Source organism: Rhamphochromis sp. 'chilingali' (assembly GCF_963969265.1).
Source record: "Rhamphochromis sp. 'chilingali' genome assembly, chromosome: 18".
In the NCBI taxonomy this organism is placed as follows: Eukaryota; Metazoa; Chordata; class Actinopteri; order Cichliformes; family Cichlidae; genus Rhamphochromis; species Rhamphochromis sp. 'chilingali'.
Window position 1 is genome coordinate 26,766,446 of NC_137945.1, and position 25,330 is coordinate 26,791,775.

General features: G+C 41.3%; 1 protein-coding gene across 2 annotated transcripts in view; it reads right to left on the minus strand.

Moving 5' to 3' along the window:
* The window catches only part of adarb2 (adenosine deaminase RNA specific B2 (inactive)), a 232,409-nt gene extending 210,516 nt beyond the window's left edge, over positions 1-21,893 (minus strand). The window contains exons 1-2 of one of the 2 annotated variants that reach the window (XM_080864183.1): positions 21,396-21,893; positions 11,689-11,778 (exon numbers count right to left, since the gene is read on the minus strand). In XM_080864183.1, coding sequence (XP_080720309.1) covers positions 11,689-11,778; positions 21,396-21,498 — 193 coding nt within the window. In that variant the 5' untranslated portion in view covers positions 21,499-21,893. The remainder of the gene's footprint in view (positions 1-11,688; positions 11,779-21,395) is intronic. The other variant, XM_080864184.1, reaches the window with a different exon arrangement.
* Between the last annotated feature and the right edge of the window lie 3,437 nt (positions 21,894-25,330).

The window sequence follows — 25,330 nt, forward strand, 5'->3', positions numbered from 1 at the left end:
GTTTAAATGTTAAAGAATTTCTTCAAGTCAAAGACTGTTGCATATAATGTCATTTTTATTTAATGCAATGTGCATAAAATCAAAACAAATTTTAAAAAGAGGCTTTCCATTTGATTCAGTTTGGATTGTGCATGAAAAATAGAATTGGGCTGAAAGGTGCATTGCTTCATTACCTAGTCAGGTTGTGCATCATGTTTTTAAAAAGTAACTAAGTAATAAGTAACTAATTACTTTTGCAAATAAGTAATGAGTAATGTAACGGGATTACTATTGAAAATGAGTAATCACTAATAAGTAACTAACTACTTTTCCCAAGTAACTTGCACAACACTAGTCAAGAGAAACTGAAGTGTGCAACAGGTGAAAGAAGAAGGAAGGAAAAACATCAAAACCTGTTAAGAACTAATTATGCAAATTAGCTGTGCAGTGATTTAGCCTTACCCCTTGACAATGACAAAGGTTCCTCACTTTTATTTTCTCCAAAACACGATCGGTTATTTCAAAAAACAGACTTTTATTAAATTGTTTTTTTCTGACTAGCCTGAAGTGGGAAGAGCTCAGTGGGGATGCTTCCCAGCACCAGTCAGAGTTGAGCAATCTTTGGATCTAAATGTGTTGAAATATGCTGTTTTGTTGTTTTTGTTGTTTTGCTCGTGGTGTTTATTGTCAATCAAATCAAACCGCACCCACACGCTGTAAGGGAGAGTGTTAAAAAGTTTCAAAAACAAGTTGATCCTCATTTAGTCATAAATATTTAAAGTCACCTGAGATTCACAGCCAAGGCTTTACCGTTTGTTTGACACTTGTAAAAATCAATGCAGCATTCCTTGTTCACCTCATGTGAACGCTTTATGGTTCTTTCTTTTCCTACCTAAGACTGAAGAGAGAATAAACAACCCTGAACAGCGACCTTAGTGAAGATAATATCGGATCATCGCTATCATGATCACTGAGATGATGGCAATAAAGACAGCATAACGACTTGGGGGGAGGAAGGGGGGGGACTGTGAGGTGGGGTTAAGGGGGTAGAGGGTGGGCTTGGAGCAAAACAACGCCGGCTCCCATTTCCTCAACTTCAATTAAATGGCTTGTGACAGCGCGCATGTGAGGGCATATCTGCCGCGCGCCACTTGACTCCCGTCATTAGTGGGTGATGGTGCCAGGCTACACCAGTTTTATAAGCGTATTTTTAGTAATAATAACCAGCTGGTGAACAACGACGGCTGTGAAAATGCTAGGGGGCGCGTCAAGTCGAGACTGAGTCTCCAGGGTACGAGGAGTGACGTGTAGTCTTTGTTAGAGTGATTAGGCCTTTCAGTAAAAGAAGAGCAAATGAGGAGTGATGCTGTTCGTTCACATGTTACACACCTGATACAATATAGATAAAACCATCATTTATAGAGGAGAGCTTAATTCGTTTTAACAGAGAGGGTAGAAAAGTAAACACGTCAAAGTAACAGCCAGATGCCGCTGGGATATAAAGAGCGCTAATTATAACGTGTGCTCCGCCCATGGCTCTCAGGTATAACGCCCTGGCTGCCGGGCGTAAACAACGCTCACAGTTACACGGGAAGGAAAATCAATCGACATCTGTTAATTCATCCCAGGCAGGAGACCAAATTGAAAAATGGATTACTCCACGTGCGCTCTGCGCAGATCTACATTGTGATCAAGGAGCGATGCGTCTCAGCACCTGCTTAGTGCAAGATAATGGGTAGCGCTGCAGTTTGGCCAAGAGCACAGCCAACAAGGATCGGATTACGGGGCTGGCAGGAGAGTGGGTCAGCGACGAGCAGGTGTGTGGAGGACTTCAGGCCTCAGCCGGAGCTGTTTGAGGAGAAGCTCGCATTATTACAGCCAAATACATGACCTATAGCCAAGTGATAACAATAAATGCCACTTTTTTGTGTGTTTGTGCATACTTTTAAGGATAATAATTACATTAAAATGTAGCCACACAGAGACATTAGAACCTTTTATCAATAAATATCTCAGGATTATAATTCTCTTTCTACAGAATCCAAAAACCGGAGTACAGAGACATTATTATAAACCTGCTGTACACGTTCTCAAGCTAAATGATGCAACGTTTCATATGTCACGTTAATATATTCATAAAGTTTTAGATCTGAGAATTAGAAACACCTCTAGATAATAAATGCTGGTCAGCGAAATGCATTTCTTAAAATAAACCTGTTTACCATTCATGCAGATGTTTGCAATGTGAAGAGTAACTTTTTTTACGATCTTTGCTAAATTTCCTCTACCACGCAGCGCTTTCTTTTTGGTGTGATTCAGCGAGCGGTTGTTGTTGTTTTTCTCCCCATTATAATGCAATAATTAAAAGTGTGCTCTTGTTGTTGTAATATGTGCCAATTGAACATGTTTAATATTGAGATTGCTGGTCTGGGCTCATTTAATTTTCCCCACTCTGCTGTATTCACATGATAATTCTATTTTCCTTCAGTGTCTCCATTATTACCAGCTGCAGCTGTAACACTCCCATTTCCCCACAGGGATCATTAAAGTTTCATGTTATTCCGTCTTATCTAAACAGGTGATGTCAGTGGCTGAGAAAAGAGTCTCCTGTTAAAAAGGTAAATTCTTGCTAGCAGCAAACCAGTCTTTATTACAGGAGACTAATGAGTGGAAATGAAAGACAATGGATCTATTCAGGGTTGGCTGGTTCTTTACTGTAGACACACTAATGATAATGCATTCTCTAGTTTTAACAGAGATCCAATCCATATGCCCTCTGACTCATTACATAACACCACTCCAACCCCAGCCACAAGGTCTGAGGGTGACGGTGAAAGCTAATCTGTTTTGTGTGATTATGTTTTGGAAATTTCTGCTGGAGCATATTTTCATTTACTACAGTGGAATATACCACAGTGTCGGTGCTGTTGTTATTACACATTTAAAAGGACTGCACTCTAACGGTCATTTTAAAAAGCGCTGGTTTAATTTGAGGCTCTCTGTGAATGAGCAGTGAATGAGTTTTCAATTAGCACAAAATATGTGAAATAACAACGACAAAAACACGCCAGTGACTGCATAGCTTACCTACATACCTTACAAACTGACTCAGAGAGGTGGAGATTACTAGACTGTGTTTTAGATCCAGGCAAGCTGATTTTGTCTGACCTTTCCAATTATATAATTATCTCATACAGTTAAGTTGCTAGTATTTGTAGATACCGGTGGATTGCTTTGCTTTCGTTGCTGTGAGTTACACAAATACTGATAAATGTAAAGCTACAGCCAGCAGCTCATTAGCCTAGCGTGTACTGGAGCTCTAACTCATGTCATATTCAGCGCAAAATACACTCAGGAAAACTTTTCAAATTGCCAATAATATATAGAACTGGGAGACTGCAAACTGGGTATGCTAACTTTGCTAAATCTGTCAGCCAGCGCTTCTGAAGCTTATCACATTTTATTCATTCAATTTGTATATAACAGGGTTTTAAATATCAAAGTGAAGTTTAGGGCATCTAATTCTGTTTTTAATTTCTCTGTTTCAATTACTCACTAAGCTACCAGCTGGGAGCAGGCAACAATATATTCAGTAACAATACATTTACTGAATAAGTGAGTCCTATCAATTTTCTCACATAGGTCCCTGAAAGCGGGGAACCACGTCAACTAATAACTAAATTCCTCAAAATGTTTCAAAATTATGGTGACATGGTGACCTGTTCGGGTGCACCTGCCTCAAACCTTTCACAGCTTGGAAAATGGATGGATGGGCCTGAGTATTTCTCATGAACAAAGATAATATAAATCTAAATGCAGTTGTGAAATTTGCCAGATTTTACTAATTTTAGTACGTTTTTACTACAATGGTGTGCATCTGCAGTTGCACTTTCATATTTAGCTTGTAGACACAATAATGCTCATCCACCTCCCAGCAAAATATATAAACAAATGATTATACATATTGCAACACAGAATTTTTCTTTAAATGCAAATCCCCAGATTATTCATTAGTAAGTAATCATAAAGTAGTGACAAAAATAAAAAATATCATTTAAAAAATAAATAAATAAATTCCCAGGTAAGTGATTGTAGCTGTGAATAGAAGCACATGTGTGTGTGTGTGTTTGCATGCACCAGAAAGGCATACTTGCCTGAAGACAAATGGTCCTTTGACCTTTGTATGAACCAGCAGCCCCTGGTGAGTGATAACTCATGACCTGGTGGACGGGTAGGGCATCCATCTCTCACCCTGCTAAGGATGAATGTGATGATGAACGCGCCCGCTTGCTGCTATTTAGATAGCCCTGAAGTCACAGCTATGACAAACTACCCACACAGAGAGCCAGGGCTGAGCCTTGTTTATACTGTCTGCCCATTCACCACCAGGCTACGACTGTACAAACTCTAACAGTGCCACAGGGAACTTGTACAAACTCAGGGTCAAATAAGAAGAGCAATCTGTCTCAGTGACTCTGCCGGCTTACAGTTTTACTGCTCACACTCGTGCATACAGCACATACAGTGCGTGCATCTCCAATACAGCAGCTGAGAGCATTAATGTAGAATAAAGCTACGATCAACCCAAAAATCATGCAAAGTCTTAATAGCATCCGACTGAAGTAAAGTGATCAGACTACAGTAGCGAGTCCAGGCCTCCAGCGCGCCCGCTCCTCTCCTCTTGGTTGACCCTGTGCTCACAAGCTGCTCTCTTCTTTTTAAGTCACATACCTACAAAGTGAGGTCACACTTCGCAGTGTTGACTAAAATTATGAACTGTGTCCAGATTGCCTCCAGCAGATAATCCTTTAGTCATCGGGGAGTCCTACGAGCTGTAATACAAATAGATGATTCAGTGAATCTCACTTCTGTCTGATGACAAGGACACTGTGGCGATTCCGTCAGTAAGCGCTGATGTGTTTGGTGGTGTTAGCTGCTGCTAGTCAGTGTTTCTAAACATGTCTTCACAGTGGGTCTAATGCTTTTGAGCTCAGACACTCTCATATGATGTGGGAATGTAATGTGGGGATGAATGTGATTTTTAGGACGCTAAAGACTAACATTAATTGCCATAGCTTTAGCTTTTAATTGACCCTTAAGCTATATGTTAATCAGATTTTGCCTTTCTTTCAGAATTCTCAGGAATCTAGAACATTCTAATAGAAGTTCTCTGGGTTCTTCAGTAATGTGCATCAGCGGTCCCCAACCTTTTTTACGCCACGGACCGGTTCAATGTCAGACAATGTTTTCACGGACCGGCCTTTAAGGTGTCATGGATAAATACAACAAAATAAAATGATAGGACCAAGACAGAAACTGTGTAACTTTATTAGCAGCGTCCTCCTGAAATGCGCCAACAACATTGAGAGTAACAATGCTCTCTGGTCGATATGGTAACGCATGAATATTACTTTCAAAATAAGACACAACTACACGGGAAAAGACCCAGAGAAATCGAGTTAATGATGAAAACCCTGAAAACCATAAATTTCACACCCGAGCCTCAACTCTTGCGGCTCGCTACCAAACGACTCATGGACTGGTACCGGTCCGTGGCCTGGGGGTTGGGGACCGCTGGTGTACATGACAACAAACCTAGAATCACACATCAGTTCTCCTATATATATACATATATATATACATGCGAAAAAATATAAACAGCTGATTAGTCTTTAGCTGATTATTTAATGCACTCTTTTTTTTAGCTCTGCTGGGTTTTTTTTTACATCTAAAATATTGGGAAATACTGCTTTAAACACAGAACACCAATAAATATATGTATGCTTATACATGTAAAATAGTTCCCCTTGAAATCTCTCACTAAATTATTTAAAGAACTGTGCTAAAAATGTGTCGAACATGTACAGTTTCCTTTCAGCATCTATCAAAAGCAGCATAAGAAATATAATGTTTCTGCTCACTGCAGCCTTTGTCTGCCATCTTGGTGTTTCAAGCCTCAGCTGTGGCAGACATTGAGGAAGAACTCTCCCGGAACAGGTGCCAGGAAGATAATAGCACCTGCAGCCCAGCAAGGTCGCCACACTGACCCGCGGGTCCTTCTCTATTATTGCGTCTTTGTTTGACAGCGCACACTGTGTGTACATACATGCATGTGCCTGCATTCTATCGTGTGCACATATTTCTCTCCATGCTCGATTTCTCTTACACACAAGTCTGCACTCACACACGGGCGAGCGATTCTACCGTTATCCAACTGATGGTCCATTCAAATTAAAATGAACCTCCATCACGCTAATAGGGGGAGCGGAGAACAAAGCGCGGGCTCTCTGCAGTCAGCAAGAATAGCAGGAGGATTATCACCGCTATCGTCAGAGCTATTATCATTAAACCAAGTTGCCACTCTCCCTTTCCGCTGCAAACCAACAGGCCGCGTGAGTTTACTGCTGCACCAGTTTGAATCGGTGCAGAGCCTGTCGCTTTAGTGACAAGGACATGACTGTGATGTGAAAGCACAACAGATGACGAGTCTGATTTCAAGAATTATATCTGGACATTTAGGCAATTATGTGTATTCCTGAAAGCACAGGGCCTAATTTGAACTTAATGATACGTTTAACTCACTGTTGGAGGCATGCAGTATGTGCTGTTCAGAGTTCAAAAGCAATGCTGCAGTTCCATTGCCTCTGTTGACTCATCATCTGATCTGCTTCATGCTGCAAATTATTTTCAACCCTGTCATCATCTGTATCCGCAGGTATTAATAGGGAGCATACTGAACTTCAATACCGCGGTGCATTTGAAGTAAACGGATATTGAAACCCGACTCATTAGCCTAACGGTGCCATTGTAAGAAATGTAGGTTAGTTTGTTCCCCTTTGGAGTGCTCATCACAAAAGAAACTGTTTGTAAGGATTGTTACCATCTGGTGGTAGCTAGGCTAATTACCAAAGATAAAATTTCTGGCTGTGGAAGAAGCTTTAACAGGCAAGGTGAAGATATGAAGGAAAGAGGTATTCTTTATAGTTACAGCAGCTAATGAGTCAAGCACTGACAAAGCCACTGCCTCATCTACAAGCTCAAAGTAAAGAAGAGGCTTCTATCGCTAGATAGCTAGCTACCTTAGCTATCTTAGCTCTCTTAGCTTAGGAGTTCTCAAACATTTTTGTCACGAGGTATGCTATTTATGAAAAAGCATCATACACAGACATTACTGCTTCAGAGCCACATCTTTTAACCCTCTGAGGCTCACTTTTTTAAATTATCTATCGATCGATAGATCGATAGATAATTTAAAAAAGTGGGCCATTTCTATGGATACACCGTAATAACGTGGGAATGGTTGGTGATATTAAAGTCCTGTTTGTGGCACATTAGTATATGTGAGGGGGCAAACTCCTCAAGATGGGTGGTGACCATGGTGGCCATTTAGAAATTGGCCATCTTGGATACAACTTTTGTTTTTTCAGTAGGAAGAGGGCCATGTGACACATCAAACTTATTGGTAATGTCACAAGAAAAACAATGGTGTGCTTGGTTTCAATGTAACTTTATTCTTTCATGAGTTTCTGACCACTTATAAAATGTGTTCAATGTGCAGCCCATTGTGTTGGATTGTCAATGCAACCCTCTTCTCCCACTCTTCACACTCTGATAGCAACACCGCAGGAGAAATGCCAGCACAGGCATCCAGCATCCGTAGTTTCAGGTGCTGCACATCTCGTATCTTCACACCATAGACAATTGCCTTCAGATGACCCCAAAGATAAAAGTCTAAGGGGGTCAGATCGGGAGACCTTGGGGGCCATTCAACTGGCCCACGACGACCAATCCACTTTCCAGGAAACTGTTCATCTAGGAATGCTCGGACCTGGCACCCATAATGTGGTGGTGCACCATCTTGCTGGAAAAACTCAGGGAACGTGCCAGCTTCAGTGCATAAAGAGGGAAACACATCATCATGTAGCAATTTCACATATCCAGTGGCCTTGAGGTTTCCATTGATGAAGAATGGACCCACTATCGTTGTACCCCATATACCACACCAAACCATCACTTTTGTTGTTCCAACAGTCTTGGAGGGATCCATCCAATGTGGGTTAGTGTCAGACCAATAGCGGTGGTTTTGTTTGTTAACTTCACCATTCACATAAAAGTTTGCCTCATCACTGAACAAAATCTTCTGCGTGAACTGAGGGTCCTGTTCCAATTTTTGTTTTGTCCATTCTGCAAATTCTGTGCGCCGATCTGGGTCATCCTCGTTGAGATGCTGCAGTAGCTGGAGTTTGTAAGGGAGCCATTTGTGAGTAGCTAATATCTGCCGAAGGGATGTTCGACTAATGCCACTCTCCAGTGACATGCGGGGAGTGCTACGCTGTGAGCTCTTGCTGAATGAAGCTAGGACAGCCACTGATGTTTCTTCATTAGTGGCAGTTTTCTTGCATCCACATTTTGGCAAATCCAACACTGAACCAGTTTCATGAAACTTAGCAAGTAGTTTGCTAACTGTAGCATGGGAGATGGGTGGTCTCGTAGGGTGTCTTGCATTGAAATCTGCTGCAATGACCCGGTTACTGCGTTTACCAGATATCAACACAATTTCGATCCGCTCCTCACGTGTTAACCTCTTCGACATGTCAATGGCTGTGAACAAAGAGAAACTTGTAAATAACTCATGAAAGAATAAAGTTACGTTGAAACCAAGCACACCATTGTTTTTCTTGTGACATTACCAATAAGTTTGATGTGTCACATGGCCCTCTTCCTATTGAAAAAACAAAAGCTGTATCCAAGATGGCCGACTTCTAAATGGCCACCATGGTCACCACCCATCTTGAGGAGTTTGCCCCCTCACATATACTAATGTGCTACAAACAGGACTTTAATATCACCAACCATTCCCATGTTATTACGGTGTATCCATATAAATGGCCCACCCTGTATATATATACACACACACACACAGTAATGATGCTGCTGACATCTTCAAATGTATATTCATTTTTTCTTTAATTCATTGGAAATTCTTTTGAGTGGCGTATTTGGAAAAAAAAAAAGAAATACTCAGAATTTATAACGTTGTCTCAAATGTCTTTAATGCTTGGAAACTAATAGCCTTTTCTGATGGCAGCAAATCAATTGATTATCTCACTCCTTGAGATACCAGCGAGTAATAGATTTTACGTGGTTCCATATTTGTCTTTGGTAATTAGGCCTTAACTAAAGTACATTTACAAATATCTAATTATATATTGGACAATGACAACTATACTATATGTTCTTTGTTACGCACTGATAAAATAAACTGTTTTCTTGATCATATCTGAAAAATGATGCGTCAAGTGATTTAGAAACGGTGTAATCGCCACAGTCTTTTGAGCACAGTGGCTCCATACAGCAGAGCAGCTCCAAACATGCACCAATAAGACAATTAAATACGATTCTTCATTTTCAGCTGTGGATGCGGGTATTAAAGGGTGTCTGAATCTTGGTGTTAGATCTGTGATGGAGTGGGAGGGAGCTGTTTAGGGTCTACCTCGCCTCTTGCATGACGTCAGTTGGGTTTGATTCTGGCCCCACCGCAACCCTGCTCGGATAAGACGTCAAAAACATGGATGGAAAAAGATGAATAAAGAACATCAGCAGATATATAGATCAGAATTTTTTGCTCTCCTAAAATGGGTTTCAGCCCCATCGGTCTAATTTGTTTTCCCCTGAAGCATCTCTGCAACGGATTTGGCGAATCAAACATGTATTCCACAGAGAGAGACAGAGAGAGCGAGAGGAAAAGAAAACCTGAAAGAGAAACAAGAGCAACAGAGGAAGGGATGAGAGTGTAAAGATAGATGCTATCCGACGGAGATATCATAGAATCCACTGATTACACTGCAGTAAATAATAAACAGCGATCGCATCCTGATTGATGTACATCTGTTGTTGCACTGAATATTTGCCCAGCAAGCATCCGATAGAGTTGCAGACTGTGTTGTGTGACTGTTTAGCCTATATGGAATAATGATGATGACTATTTAGACTTTTAATAAAGCATTCATATTTAACTTTTACCTAATCTATGTCTCTTGATCGTGTTCCGAGAATAAATCAATAAACAGTACTATGAACAGCAGGCATGGGGCTCAGGTGAATGAGAGAATGAAGAGAACACGAGGAGTGCGACACACACACATGAGACACCAAACAAGCAACTGGCGAGATGAAGAAGAGGAGAGGATCAGGTAGGTGCAAAGTTATCACAGTTTATCCCAGCTCCAGTGTGTCACAGTTCAATAGCAGGTATGAGACCAGGTGGAACAAAGCATGGATGGCATACAATCCAGCATATGGCAGGTTCATCAACATCGAGCTTCTCACTTTTCTAGTTGTTTTACACTGGCTGTAAGTGTTTCTGGTTTGAAGATGAGGGACCCAGCCTACATAACCAGTACCTTTTGATAGATCACAGTGTTTCACTTTATATTCCTTTAACTTTAAAATGGGGCAATCTGCACAGAAACAACACAACCCCACTGTATAAGTGAGTCTAAAAAGGAAGACAGCGTTTTTTTCCACTACTGTTATTTTAGTAAATATTTTTTCTGGTATAGTTTTAAAAAATCTTATTTCTAATCATATTACATAAATGATTACAGATTAAGCAATTTATTACTTTACCTCACCTAGATCAGCGGTCCCCAACCTCCGGGCCATGGACTGGTACCGGTCCGTGAATCGTTTGGTACCAGGCTGCTAGAGTTGAGGCTCAGGTATGAAATTTATGGTTTTCAGGGTTTTTATTGCTATTTTTTAAAAATAATTTTTATTGTTATCTCGGTTTCCCTGGGTCTTTTCCTCTGTGTTATTTTGTTGTATTTATCCACGACACCTTAAAAGCTGGTCCGTGAAAATATTGTTGGACATAAACCGACCCAACCAAAAAAGGTTGGGGACCGCTGATGCACGACTATTTGAACATGCCATGGTTTTAAAAAGAGACAAATAAGTACAGGACTAAAAGATTTTTAATAAATGAACTGTTTCTTTTCATCATTAATTCGAGAAAAAGACTGGAAAAGCAGCTGTACGATAAAGGCGTTTTTTACTGGTTTTACTGCTGCTTTCAGTGACTTACAGAGTATACCTTATGTCTATTATGTCTAAATATAGAATGGTGGGTATGTAGGTCCATGTGGGCCAACATTTGAGGCACTCTTAACCCGCAGATATCCTCTCTTTTTGTCCTTTACGCAAGGCAACATTTGTAGCCTGAGGTGCCACACACCCTTCACCAACAGCTCCGGCCCCAAAGCGCCACTGTCAGTGAGGTAGCGGAGGGGGTGGGGATGAAATTCTCCATCACGCCAAAGCCCATCCAAGCAGACCAATGCCAAAGCGCCGTGTGTGTACAAACAATTCAACTGAATCTGACTGGATGTATACTCAGGCCTTATCTGGGCAAAGCCAAATACTCTCTGAGCTATCAAAGGTAATGGATGAGTGATTGGAACTCTAAGTTTTTCGGGCAAATGCAAACACATCTATTACGCTCCACCACTTCAAGCTGTACAAATCAAAATCGGGGCAGCAAGAAGGAAAAATAAACTACACAGCATGTGACTGTTAGGAAACTTGGAAAAAACATCATTTTGCATATCGCACCGATCAGCCTGCAGGTCTAAAACTCTAACTCGGCCAACCCTGCGGCGATGCAACATCAGACACACTTAATGCAGGGAACGATTTTTTTCTAAATACCTTTTAAAGGATTTGCAAGATAAGCCTGTCGGTCTCTCCTAGAAGGGGCCCCTAAAGGATCCTGGAATCGATGGATGGGAGAGGGATTTACTGTAGGGCAAAGAGGGGGAAAAATGTTATTTAATGCTTGCATGTGAGCAGAATAATGAAGCGGCGAGGATATTCGCATATGCGCTCATCATTATCAGTGCTCCTAATCTGCCATTAAGCAATTCCATCAGCTACAGGGATCTAATATTCACTGCAAAAAGAGCGTATTTATCATTTACTATGAATCAACTGCTATCAGATGTATTTACATAGTGAGGAAGGAGTGTAAAAACACTCTTGACCCCTCATGCAGAGAGAAGTAAAAAATATCAGTGGTAGAAAATATTCTGTACACAGGCACAGTGACTGAGCTAATCATTCAGGCCTCGCTACTACAGCATTTCCCATAATGCTTACCACTTATCATATAATGCACTAATCCAATAAGGATGTATGGCATCATCCTCGGGTTATTACAAAAACAGATAACGGAACAAAAAAACCAACCATGATCGTATTAAAGGGATCACACTGTTTAAGTTTAAAAATGCTCATCCAGATTAGCAGCTTACTACATCCAAGGTCCAGGCTAAAACTGCACTTTGTCTTAAGTTATCATCTTGGACTAGTTTTAAATGAATTACAGACTGTTTGCAGTTCTGCGCTATCGGCCACATTCATCATCCAAGATGGCGTCAGCTACCTTTAAATCCTGCAGTGTATAAATAATAAAGCTCGAGCGTAACCGTGCGTTAAAGTAAAGTAGTTTGCTTCTACACAGCTATAAATTCCAACAGTCTCCTGTTTCAGCTAGCATGGCCAAAACTACTGACCACCTATTAGCTTTAGATTCAGTGTTTTAGCACAACACTGTGTACAAGGTCAGCAAGTGCGTTTTTGACATCTTTCTTACAGCCCTTCATTCTTTGCACCCATTAACATTAAAACCTGACAGTCTGTAACATTTTTTCAGCAACATCATGAAGTTAATGCTAGTTAGCTTAGCTAGCTACAGCAAAACTGATAAATACAAACTAGAATCAAGAAGCTAGCTTTGTTTATTGATATCTAAAATCAGCAGTTTCAAGTGGTAAATCATACAGTGGTCAAGAGCAGAAGAACTGGAAAATATTTCATGCTAGCTCTCTAAGAAAATTCAGACTTTGCCTTCCCAAGCTGCTAACACCCACAACAAAAACCTACAAATGATGAAAAGCAGTGATTGTAGTCACCACCTCAGCCCAAATTGGTGAAGCAAGGTTAGGACAAGTTTCTTAGAGAACAGGCCGTGCAACAACATCTCTCCGCACACTGAGAACTCTTTTGGAGGTTGTTAAAAGGTGTAGCTTTCTCTCCGACCTCCGGAGAGAGCCCTCAGGAGAGGTTCTCTTGTAAAACGCTCCATCTTATTAATGGAAATAAATGCCGTTAGTGCCCCACCCCTCTTCCCCCACCCCCCCACCACTCCAGCAGTAAGACGTGTCTATTCTTGGCTAAAGTCTCCTTCATTAACGTTATCTCAAATAGGCACCGAGTCTGATGGCTAGAGGAGGGACGGCAAGCGGCTAAGCTGCTTCATCCAATTTCATTATTCCATATGAGGCGGGGTATCAGTGTTAACTTTGCTATGTCAGCAAAGCACACGAGGCAGTTGTGCTGTTGTGTGGCTGAAGCATGACATAAGGCGAGAGGTGCCAGCAGCGCACGCTTTGCCAGCTGATCAGATGCCATTCACGTGTTTGTGAGTTTTAATTTCCAAATGCACTCGAATGGCGAGCGAACACATTTCAAGGCTGACTTGCTGTATTTTGGACCGAGTTGGTAAAACAGCACAAAGCTTTTTTTGGAGCCCATATCCTAGCACCTTCTTCAGCTATTTTCTGCTTATGAAATATTTCCCTTTTCATAGCAGCAGCTACCGTGCTGTGAATACGCACATGAAGCTGGAGGACAACAATAACAGTGTGTGTGCTTCAGGGAAGAGGGAGAGAGAGAGGGAGACAGAAACTGAAAGGAAAAGACATGAAAGAAAGGAAGAAAGGGAGAGGAGGGATGAAGAAAGCGTGAAACTGTGGACCGTCAAATGATCTGGCCTCTCTCCAGGCATGATGACTCAGGGATGATGGCACAGTTAGAGCTAATTAGGATCATAAACTGGAGAAATGTTTTGCCACCATGATGTGTGGGGTGCTTCCACACTATTGGCAGGACTTCGCATTAGATGTGAGAGCTAGTCTTGATGGCATGATAAAATAATAATAACAGCGATGATAAGACACAAAAAATCCACTGCCATGAATTAAAAACTTGAAATTTTTAGGTGAGCGAATCTAGTTCAGAATTACCAGACTCAGTTTAGTGAAATGTAACCACACTACAGCTCTGTTTCTGTTTGACTTTGGCAGTCACAATGTAAGAACAAGCATGAAAAGTGCATTTTGGTTGACATTTGGAGTAAATCGAGTGCGTAATTTTGCTATTAGAAATGCAATTTCTTTGCATTTTACAGCTCTGTCTTCACACTAAAACCCTTCTATACAGTCCAGCTGCCACAATCCAGATAAGATGAGAGGAGGTGATAAAAACAGCTTTCCATATAACTGTGAAGGTTGTTAGAGATACCAGCTGCATGAAGAATACACCTCATCTACATGTTGTATTGGATGAAAAAGCTAATGTTAGTTACTGTTCCTCTAAAACCTTAAGTAGGAAAGATGAGATAGTATTCTTTATCTTAAATATCAATGCAACAAAAATGCTAAATATTTTTTAAAAACCAAATTATTACCATGTAAACAAGCTGAAAATTAAATATATTTATATATATGTGGTTTTGGTTCATGATATAAATGAAACTGGTATCAGGATGATTTCAAAGGTAGGAAGGTCAATAAAATTTCCCCCTTTTTCATTTTTCTTTTTTTTTTTGTCTTGTTCTCAGCTGCAAACTCTACAAGGTCCATCTGAAGACAGAAAAATAAGACCTGCCGTCATGTTAACAGCAAAGAAACGGAAACTGCCTGAAAGCAGAGACAGAAAACAAACGATCAAATGTTTAAAACTGTGACCCTTTTTTCATTCTGCATTATTGTACGATCTAAATGCCTTCGGTTTTTGGATTTCTGGTTAGGAAAAACAAGATGCTTAACAATATCGCGCTGTGCCTTGGGAAACCATGGCAGCGTTTTGTCTTTAGTTTGCAGCCAAAATGAATATTGACTCAACAAAAACATAAAAAAAAACATTCAAAGCACACATACACACACACAGTGGAAAAAAAAGATGTCTGAATTGTTCCTTTAAATTGTAATCCCTACTCTTACTGGATAAACAAATCACCAGCTTGTTGCTCCCAAAGCATCGCACATGTTCCCTTGTTAAAAGCTCTCTCATCGATCTAACGTGCATCTCAAAACATACACAATAGTTACACTATTGCTCGGCTGTTGCTCACATCTGGCATCAGCCCAACAGCAGCAGCAGCAACAACAACAACAAAAACTTGCTTGACAGTTGCTACGAGACATCCAAACTCTCTTTTACACAACAGGCTCTCTCATGTTGCGTTGTTTTGTGGACTGCAGACGCACACACACTGACGGGAAGCGATAATGCCGCCGAGTTGCCGTGCCACATCTGTGTTTATGAAGACTGACAGCTCCCCGCGAATGGCGACATGTACCGGGCACACAGGCGACAAGAACACACACACACGCGTGCACGCAAACAAATTAACACACACAGAGGCATCACTCTGGAGCGCAATTTCCATCAGAGCGGCACACGCGCATTAGTGGCATGCAGTGTAACCAGCTCTCAAATGTCTCCACCAAAGTAGTCATTGTTGTGAAAGCTCTTGTGGACAGGCTGATGAAGCGTAACACATGACTAACTCAATTAAACTGTGTTTTTGTTGTCATAGCAACAAGTGCAACAAGGTATTTGCAATGAGTAATACCCTTATCTTTCCAACTGTGGGAGTCATCAAACAACAGGCTAATTAACTTAAGTGTCACCTTCTGCATTTTTTAAATCTGCATCTGTGCTTTTGATACTTGTTCTGATTCATTCTCTCCGCAGCCTGACTGAGGCAGCTCTTGCACTCCGCGTGTTATTGAGACATTTCGCCATGAAATTTGTTTTCTGGCCCTGAACTTTAAGTACAATTTCTCACTGCCGAGCTCCAAAAAAGCCAAGAGGGACTATTACCAGATAATTACTAATTATGCTAATGTGCTAAAGTTGTGCTATTCCTTTTCCTTGGTCATTTTATCAGCTGTCCTCAAGAGACCACAATGAGTAGTAATAACCTTTTTTTTCCCCAGCCCCCTCCTCCGCCCACCAGCTAAACGCTCAGTCAGCTAGAGGACGCCGTGTCCTAAACCGCAGACTCCTCCGCCGCTACCCTTAATCAGGAAGTGCCTGTAAATTCGCAGAGCCATGCGTGCGCACACCGCAGAACACGGCGCCGCTTCCATCGGCACTGACCTTCATTAACCTCATAAATGCCAGCGGTGTTTCTGTTGCAGCTCTTAATGCAGTTATCAGCACAAACACAAACAAATGTGACAGAAGTGTTTCAGGAATAAAACTAGTGCTTTTCATCTGTGAAACAAACCTCTCTCTCTTTCACACACACACACACACGCACACACACACACACACACTGTGTGACATTGGGCTATCCCAACATGGAAACCAAGCACCAATAACTGCATTCCTCAACCAGAAACCTTCCCACTCCTGATGACAATGACCCTACACCAGGAAACTGGTGCAAGGTGTGCATTGGCTCAGGTCCTCTCTGTGTTACCGCAGAGTGAGTTTATTTATCAGTGGATTCTGCATGTGAATGTAGGCCAATGCAGAGACCATACTGCAACTGTTACAATGCATGTGTGCATGACGGGGACAGTTACGCTAACATTAAACAATGATCTGAATGAATGCTGATTAAAACACTGTCATCGTCCTTAAAGGTCTCTCACACATCACTGCAGACTCGGCATGCTTGGACCACTTTCACTATTCCAACTTAAATGTAATCATTTTTTTTAGCCAGATTTACTATTGAGCATTACGACTGTTTTTTCTTTTTCTTCTATTATTACTCACATTGAGCTTTTTTATTTTTTATTCTCAAAGACAGCATGAGCATCCTGGATTCTATTTAAAAGGAACCTTCGATTTATATATACTTGCTTTTTCTATAATTTATATGCTGCTTAAAAAAGAAAAAACTTGCAGTTTTGTTATGGGTGGGGGTGGAAGGGGTGGGGCTTATTTGACAGATGTTGGTAGGGAGGCAAACAGCAAATGACAGGAGAAAAATGGACATGACATTCAACACGTGTCCGTGCAGCTGGAATTAGCGGCAAGATGTAAACAACGCATAAAAAATGAAGAGTTGCAAACAGAGTCTCCAAAGTATATGAAGTTCAAAGCCAAATCTGGAAGATTTGCAAGGTGTACGAGGTTTAGCATGAACACAAGTCAACAAAAAAGCTCCAAGTGATCAGTCATAAGCAGTAAAGACCTTAAAGGACAGTGCAGCAAATAACAGCTACGAAGAATCGTGTTTCCTACAAAGCAATAAAGGCAAAACAGGTAAAGGTACTATATCTAAGACAAACAACACTGACAGACAGTGGGCTAGTGTGGTTACGTAATTCAATTAAAGCAAAGGCTGTTTTGTGTGCATTTTGTATACCGTCTATGAATCTTCAAATACTGCTAACGCTTCTATCACAACTGTGAAAACACAGCTTGTTCTCTCCGACAGGCTGCAACACATCTTCTTTAATCTCAGAGCTATTTTGGTCATTCCGAAATACATTCCAATACAAGAATGTTTGGTTTTCTTCCAGTAGCATCAGTGACTAGCACTAGCAGACAGTAATATTACTGGTCTGCACAGATACCTGGCTGATTAAACCAGTGCAGATGCAAAGTTCTTCAAATTTGTGAAATCGTAAAGGACAGTCTGCTCTGAGTCTGTGCCCCCTCTTCTTGACCTCTGCCCCTCAACTCAGCGGCGCCTCTATCACCACCGTTAGCGCTGAGAGGGAAGCGGGATGATACGGTACAGCCAGGAATTCCACTCACTCTTCCCTCCCTATGCTTGGTGAGATGTCAGATAGTCACAGAGGATCACTGGGTGGGTGGGAGAGTGGGGGGAGAGGGTGTTTTATGTTGATTGACCCAGCCGCCGAGCTAATGTTTACTTGCACCTCTCCAGAACGGAGATGTTCAAATGCGTGTAAACCCTCGCATCCCTCCACCTCAACTTTCACCGCCGCCACGGCAGCCCACACTCGACCCGTCTGTCGCCGTCGCCAGCTCACCAGGAAGCAGAGCGTAAGCAGTAATTGCTATATAAATTATGTTACACTCTGTGTTTTTCACATTTCCCCCCTCGGCGCTCTTGATGATACGCTGATATACTGTACTGAGAGTGCAGGGTGATAAGTGTGGCTGTAAAAAAAAATAATGTTGGCCAATAAATCTCGGCGGTGCTTATTTTTGTCTGTAAGAAAGGCACACTGTGGATAGAAGAGCAAGAATATGCTGCACATATGCCGCGGTTTAACAAGGTCACGTCGTACAGATGACTGACAGGCGGGAATCTACAGGCAGATTTGTCAAAAATCAGGGGAGTGCATCATTCACCCAGACGTGCACGACTGTATTTGTGCAACTGACGTCCCTTTAGGGACACAGAGCTCACGGCTGTGACTAATTAAGAGGCAGATCCTCTGTGTGTCCACGAGTCCATCTGAGGGGGATAACTCTGCTCACACTGTGCTTAAAGAACAGCAAAAAAAAACAAAAAAAAAACAGCGAGTGAGGTGTACATCTGCACAACACCGAGCTGACAGGAGTGCTGGAACCAGAACAATCTGAGGAGGCGGCGGCTGTCAAACAGCAGCTGAAAAAGCAGCTGATGGATTCAGTAAGGTGTGTGATTTTTAGGAAATCTGAGCAGGAGCAGTGAGGGCCGCCTGCTAAAAAGATGTTAGCAAATACATCCCCAGGCTGTAATCTTCACTCTTTACTTATTTATCCTGCCCATCCAAAAGAAATGAGCAAACACACCCAAAAAAGAAAAACAAAAAAGGAGTCTGATGGAAAAAGAAATTAATCGAAGTTGCTGAATCTGCTTAGAACCTTTTGAATACACACGCAGGTTTTAGTCCATCTACAAATAATCTGCAGCCTTTTCAAGGGATTAAGCCACAAATGCAACCAAATAATCCCTCAGTGATTTATTGATTTATTGATTTATTTTCCTTAAAGTCTATACACATAATTGTGTGGAAATCTCGAGATGATGCTCGGCTGGCATTTGAGATGAAAGATGACGATGATCGGTTAAAAAAAAATGGAAGCTGGAACCCTTCAGTCTGACACTGGGCTTTTATTTTGACAGTTTTATGAAACGTTTAAATTTGAATACAAGCGTCAAGACAGGAAGAGCAGAAGAGTCAGCGGCCATCAGCGCGTCCCGAAGCCACAGTTCATTTACAGCCGGCCCCTGAACTGGCCCCTAATGTCCCGTGTTATCAGAATGAATCAGCAGAGCTGATAAATTAGCTGCTCGGAAATACACGCAGCGAGGGCCTGTCAGCTAATGTGCGCGCGCGCTTGTGTGATACTCATATGCAATGCTTAATGTTGTGGAACCAATTCTGTCGTTTTCCATTATGTAAATACATTTGCCTCAGCACTATATTTTATGTATTGTCTCCCTTGTCTCAATTACTTGGGCTATTAAAAATCAAGAGGTTATGGAAATGAGATGCAGTTGTCTGTTTTGTAGTTTGATGACAAGTGCAAAGTGTTTATGAAAGCTCGTTATGCATTCAATTGCAGTCGGATACGTCAACACGCTCCGAGCGTTCATCCATATTCCACAATGCAATGGGGTGGCACGTCAGTGTCTTCAAGCATAAACAACACAAACGGTCGTGTTATCATCTGTTATGCGTATGAATAAATAAAAATAAATATTGCTTAAATCTTCCTCCTCCTTTTTTATGGAGATGGCAGAAAAAGAGGAGGTGAACAAAAAGCAAAGAGTTTGAGGCCTGTGCCAGAGCAAACAAGTGCTCGGTGATTCAGTTCAGTATTAATTAGCCAAATAAGAATACCTGAGGAAATAACCGGCGAGGTTTTTATTTTTCTTCTTCTAAAGAATCAAAGCATTCCCTGACATATCAATAATAGCTCCTTTCTTGATCTTTCAAAATGTCACTTTGCAGCTCTTTTCCCTCTGTGAAGTGCAGCACGAAGGAAGTTGGGATAAAATTACTCAGCAATCACGGATTAATTTTAGCAGCGAGCAATGCTGCGTTTTCACTTGTGACCACTTTTCTTGTTTTTTTTCTTTTTTTAAAAAAGCAGGAATGCAAAGTCTCAAAGTGAGAGGTGCTGAGGTGGAAATGTTTCATCAGCCAGAGTGCTGTGAATTGTATTATTTTTATTTATTTAATTTTTTTGCATCATATACATAATATTTCACAAAGGTAAGAGTGTCACTGGCAGAGAGGATGCAGGGCATTTAAAACACACAAGGGATTTGTTTACCATGAACCCCCGTCAGCATCCATTACAGCACGGCTGCAGGGACAGGCGCTGAGCCTTAGGAAAAAAAATCCTCACTGTTATTATGTTTCAGTCACTGGAAATCAGCATGCTTTTCTGTTTTCATTACACATATAATTGGCTGTTTTACAGTTTGTCTCCAATTGTTAATCCACTGATTTCTTCATTAGAAGCTCCATAAAAGGAGGCTGGAAGCTTAGAATTAGAAACAGGCACAAATAAAAAATATCAAGACAAAAAAAACAAAGAAATATTATTTTGAAGGGCCAGATAAAATAATTGTAGGTCCCTGCTCCTTTTGTCTCCCTGTTGCAGGCCCATAACTGAGTCCTAAACTTGAGGCTTCTCTGTGTAGCAGTACAGCAGTGCAGTTTTAGCCTCTAATGGGTGAAAATTCTGTTTAGATGAGACAACAGGGGAAAAAAAGGAAAAGGACAAAAAAAATGTGAATTATTGGGATTTTGCAGTGTTTTCCAGCGTGGAGGAGGATGCTCTTTAATTATGCTACATTTTGAATATTTAAACTTACTGACAAGAACTGATGTGGCAATCTAACTGAAATTATGGAAGAAATCAGTGAGGACAGGATTCATGTGTATGCGCTGCTTAAAAAAACAAACAAATGAAGAAATCAGTGTTAAATATTGACAGCAGCCGTTCTGTCTACCGGAGAGCACGTTTAAAGCTCCATAAGAGCGAAATAATACTTTCATTCTCCGCTGTCCCGTTAGGTATAAGACACAACGAAGGCTCTGCGAGGACGACGCACGCAGCGGCAACTAAACTTTACACGAGAAAGGCGATTTAAAGCCGCCGTCTCCTCCTAAACAGAGATCACGGTTTTTTTTTTTTTTTCTTCAGTCACATTTCAAATATGCACTATTATCCAAAGCCGCCGTTATCGGAGCAGGAGCAGCAGCGAGGTGCAGGCTCCACCGGGCTGCCGCCTGTGCGCTCCGATGCTCCGCCAAGGTGCGCACGACCTCTGGAGAGAAAGCCAAAAAAAGAAGAAAAAAGAAAAAAGGAAACAAGTGGTATAAAGTTTCTTTTCCGTTCTTTCTGTTTGCTTTTACCTTTTCTCTTGGATCGCCTCCTCCTCCTCCTTCTCAGCTTGCATTTCACCTGGCCGCCCTGAGCTCCCGACGCGCGGCTGTTGTTTCCAAGTACGGATGCCATCAGCGCAGACCTTTGGAGCGAGGCGCAGGGATAACTTGAACTCGGCGGCTCGATTCTCCTTTGTACTTGTCTGGCGTCAGCCTCCGTTGCTCTCTGATTGCGCTGCGTCCTCGGCTTTGACGAACACTCGGACTATATTTTCGGCTCTTCTTTTTTATCCCTTCAAACCAGGGAGAGGAGCTTCGCGTCTCGCTGTTCCTGTATCACCTCAGAAACTCCAGCTCGCCTCCAGCTCATAGAGAGACTGTGTTCGCAGCGCAGCGTGGCAGCTCTCAGCAGCACTGATCCCGGCTGCTTCGCTCCTCTCAGCCAGTTTTTGCCGCGCCTCTGCAGAAATTTTGGCATCAGCCACTTTGAATTCAATCATGCAGGACGCCTATCTATTTGCTGCCGAGCTTTCTAATTAGGGTCCAATCCTGGCTGTCTGGGAGGTGTGACATCACCAGCGACACCCACCAGCTCACACCCCTTCTTCACCCAGTGCTGTTTTAAAAACGTTTCGTCTCATTCCACTTTTTTACTTCACTTTTTTTTTTACATGGCAGGGGAACTGTGTTCTTCTCAGGGAGGGGAAGGGGTCAAAGGTCAGGCAAGGATAGGACGTTTACCATCACCAAAGTACCAAATGTGGTCTTCTGCTTCATATACTGCCTGCTGCAAACCCAGTCACCACTAACTTGAGGCTCAAAGGAGAGACAGGGATGCAGAATGAGATGAGTGCTTCTCCTTTCTCTCCTTGTACAGTTGTGTTTGTCTTGCAGGATTTAGGATTTGCAATCTTCTTGTGGGATTAATGTTCTGAAATAAATTCCCTCTCTGTGGTCTGAAGTCATAGATGTCCATGGAGGAAGATTATTCTCAGACGCATTGCTCAGCTGTCTTTTCAAAGGCATCTTTAACAGACTTTTTTTTTTCACGTAGGTCTTACGAAACGTATTTTATTCTGAAAATCCTGTTTTGACTTTTGCAGGTGACCTTCATCACACATGGCAAAAACTCTTAACGGTGTGTTGTATTCGTAAAGTTTGAAGATTGTGACATTTTGGCATTATTGTGTGAAAGCGGTGTGAAGGCTTTCACAAAGCATTTGTGGTTTACCTAGCTGCAGGTAATTGTTTTATTCCCCCGGCCTCTGCAGCAGAAGGTCAGGTGTGCGTTGGGAGGAGGCACTATGGTACTGCCGGACACATTCAGGAGCTCGGAATAAATGCAGGTTTGTTAAGCCCTAATCAAGAATGCATTAAGCTTGTACAGCTGTTTCTTTTTTCTTTTCTTTTTTTTTTTTTACAGTTGGTGAATAAATAAAAGAGAGTGATATTTAATACCTAACAAAACATAGCCTGCTGTTGCCTTGATTTTTCCCCCCAAAAGACCCCCTTTACCTTCATAGGGCCCCAGCCGCTTTAGTTTTTATGATAAGAAAAAGAAAAAGCAGTGCTTTTGCTGAAGAACCAGCATGACACGTTTGCTGATGTCAGATTGAAAAGTCACTTTGAGGCTTTGTTGTTGGGTGGAAACATTTCCTCCCAGCCTCAGGGGCAGGGAGAAAGAGAGAGAGAGAAAGAACGAGAGCGAGGGTGCCGGGGCCGTCCGCCAGGCTGCAGTCTGCCCTCAGGACGCCCACAAATATCCATGTAAATTGCAGTTTAAGAGAAATCAATATAAGTGACAAGTTGCCAATGCCACTATCTGGGGCAGTAATGAAGGTGTGCTGGCGGGGGGGCTGGAAAATACACAGATAACAGCAAACTGGCTGAGTGGGGTGGAGGTACAGGTTAGAGGAAAGTGTGTGTGCACAGACACACATGCACAGCAAGGTCAGTAAGTGATGGATGCAAAGAACCACTAACTAACCTGGTTATCTTTATGTTCAACAGTACCTATGGCTGTACTACCTCAGTGCTCTACAAACACTATATAGCAACATGTTTCTTTAACTGTAGTCTACTTGATTGGTGAGAATTGAGCCCGATAGATTGTAAAAAAGATAAAATCCGTTAGATATCAGTAACAATTACTTTTTTAAAGGTTGTATCTATGACATAAATGTTAAAATACAAGCAGCAGGAGACAATATTATTAAATTTATCTGATTATTTATCTCCATTAATTGACTGTTCTGTATCTATAAAACTGTTTACACTGTTCTATTGAAACACGCGCACACACACACACACACACACACACACACACACACACACACACACACACACATGTTCCCAGATATCCAGGAGAAATTTTAAAGGTACAGGAAATCCTTCTTTTAAGGGTATTTAATTTCCTACTCACCTTAAGCCTCACCTCTTGAACTGAAGTCAGTCTCTAACACACAAAAACATGCAAAAACATATTTATTTATTCTTAATATTGCAAGAATTACTTCTTGTCAGTGACCTCTCCATCTCTGAATAGCTGACAGCAATCCAGCTAAAGAACCACAACAGTTGGTTATAAGCTAATATTATCTCACCTAATGTTGGGCTTGAGTGTCCTAAAAATCACACTTTCTCTCTGATAGGTTAATTAAATAGGTTAATTACATACTCATATGAGTTTATTCACCAAGTATCTGAGTTCAGCAATGTTAGAGCCACTTTACAGTTTCACAAACAATGGCTAACAGAGGCTAACACCGGCAAAAACAGCATCTAAAAGAGGCTAACGTGAACAAAAATAGCAGCTAACAGAGGCTAACATGAACAAAAACATCAGCTAAAATAGGCTAACATGAACAAAAACAGTAGCTAAAAGAGGCTAACATTAACATAAACAGTAGCTAAAAGAGGCTAACATGAACAAAAACAGCAGCTAAAAGAGGCTAAAATGAACATAAACAGCAGCTAAAAGAGGCTAACATGAACAAAAACAGCAGCTAATAGAGGCTAACATAAACAAAAACAGCAGCTAAAAGAGGCTAACATGAACATAAACAGCAGCTAACAGAGGCTAGCTCTGATAACACTGCAACTAACAGTTGCTAACAGCAGCTTAAAAAGCCTAACAGTTCCTAATTTTGGCAAGGTTATCCTTTAAAAATCACCTCAGTTTTGCTATAGAACAGAAGTGTTCTTCACTGAGTTTTCAACTGGTATCAGAGTCCTTTCACAAAGATTTACAGCCTCGTTCAGAGCAAATAGGCGTGGAAACATACTTACAGCTGATGTTAACAGTGAACTGACAGCTTACACTCACTAAAGATGAATGGCGCCCAGAGTTGTTTGTTCTGCAGTAGGCACTATAACTAGGATTATGCACTTGAATTGGGAGGGGTACACAGCTCAGTTGACTGCAATCTACAATCTACTGACATCTAGTCGTGAGCAGTGTTGGTCAAGTTACTTGAAAAAAGTAATTAATTACCTAGTTACTTAGTTACTTAGTTACTTTTTAAAAACACGATTTACAACCTGAATAAGTAATAAAGCGATAGCTCTTTCTGCCCAATTCTACTTTTTCTACATAATCCATCATACAAAATGTAATCAAATGGAAAGGTCCCCTTTTAAAACTTGTTTTATTAGTTTTAATCTTTTAACTTTATGCATCAAGCAAAAATTTAATTATATGCAACATTCTCTGACTGGAAGAAATTAGTTTAATATTTAAACCTATTTTCTGCACATTCCAGCACATAAAATAAAATATGTTTTGTGTTTACACTCACTCTTTCAAACAGATGCAAGTAAAACACAGCAGAAAATAAATAACATCAAAGACTAGCGGTCCTTTTGCTCTATTTTCACCTGTAAAGCAGGAGCAGGGTAGGCGGAGGTTTACCCTGGTGCAGGTGTGCCGCAGCGGTCAGTGGAAGAATCCACGAGTTTCTCTGTGA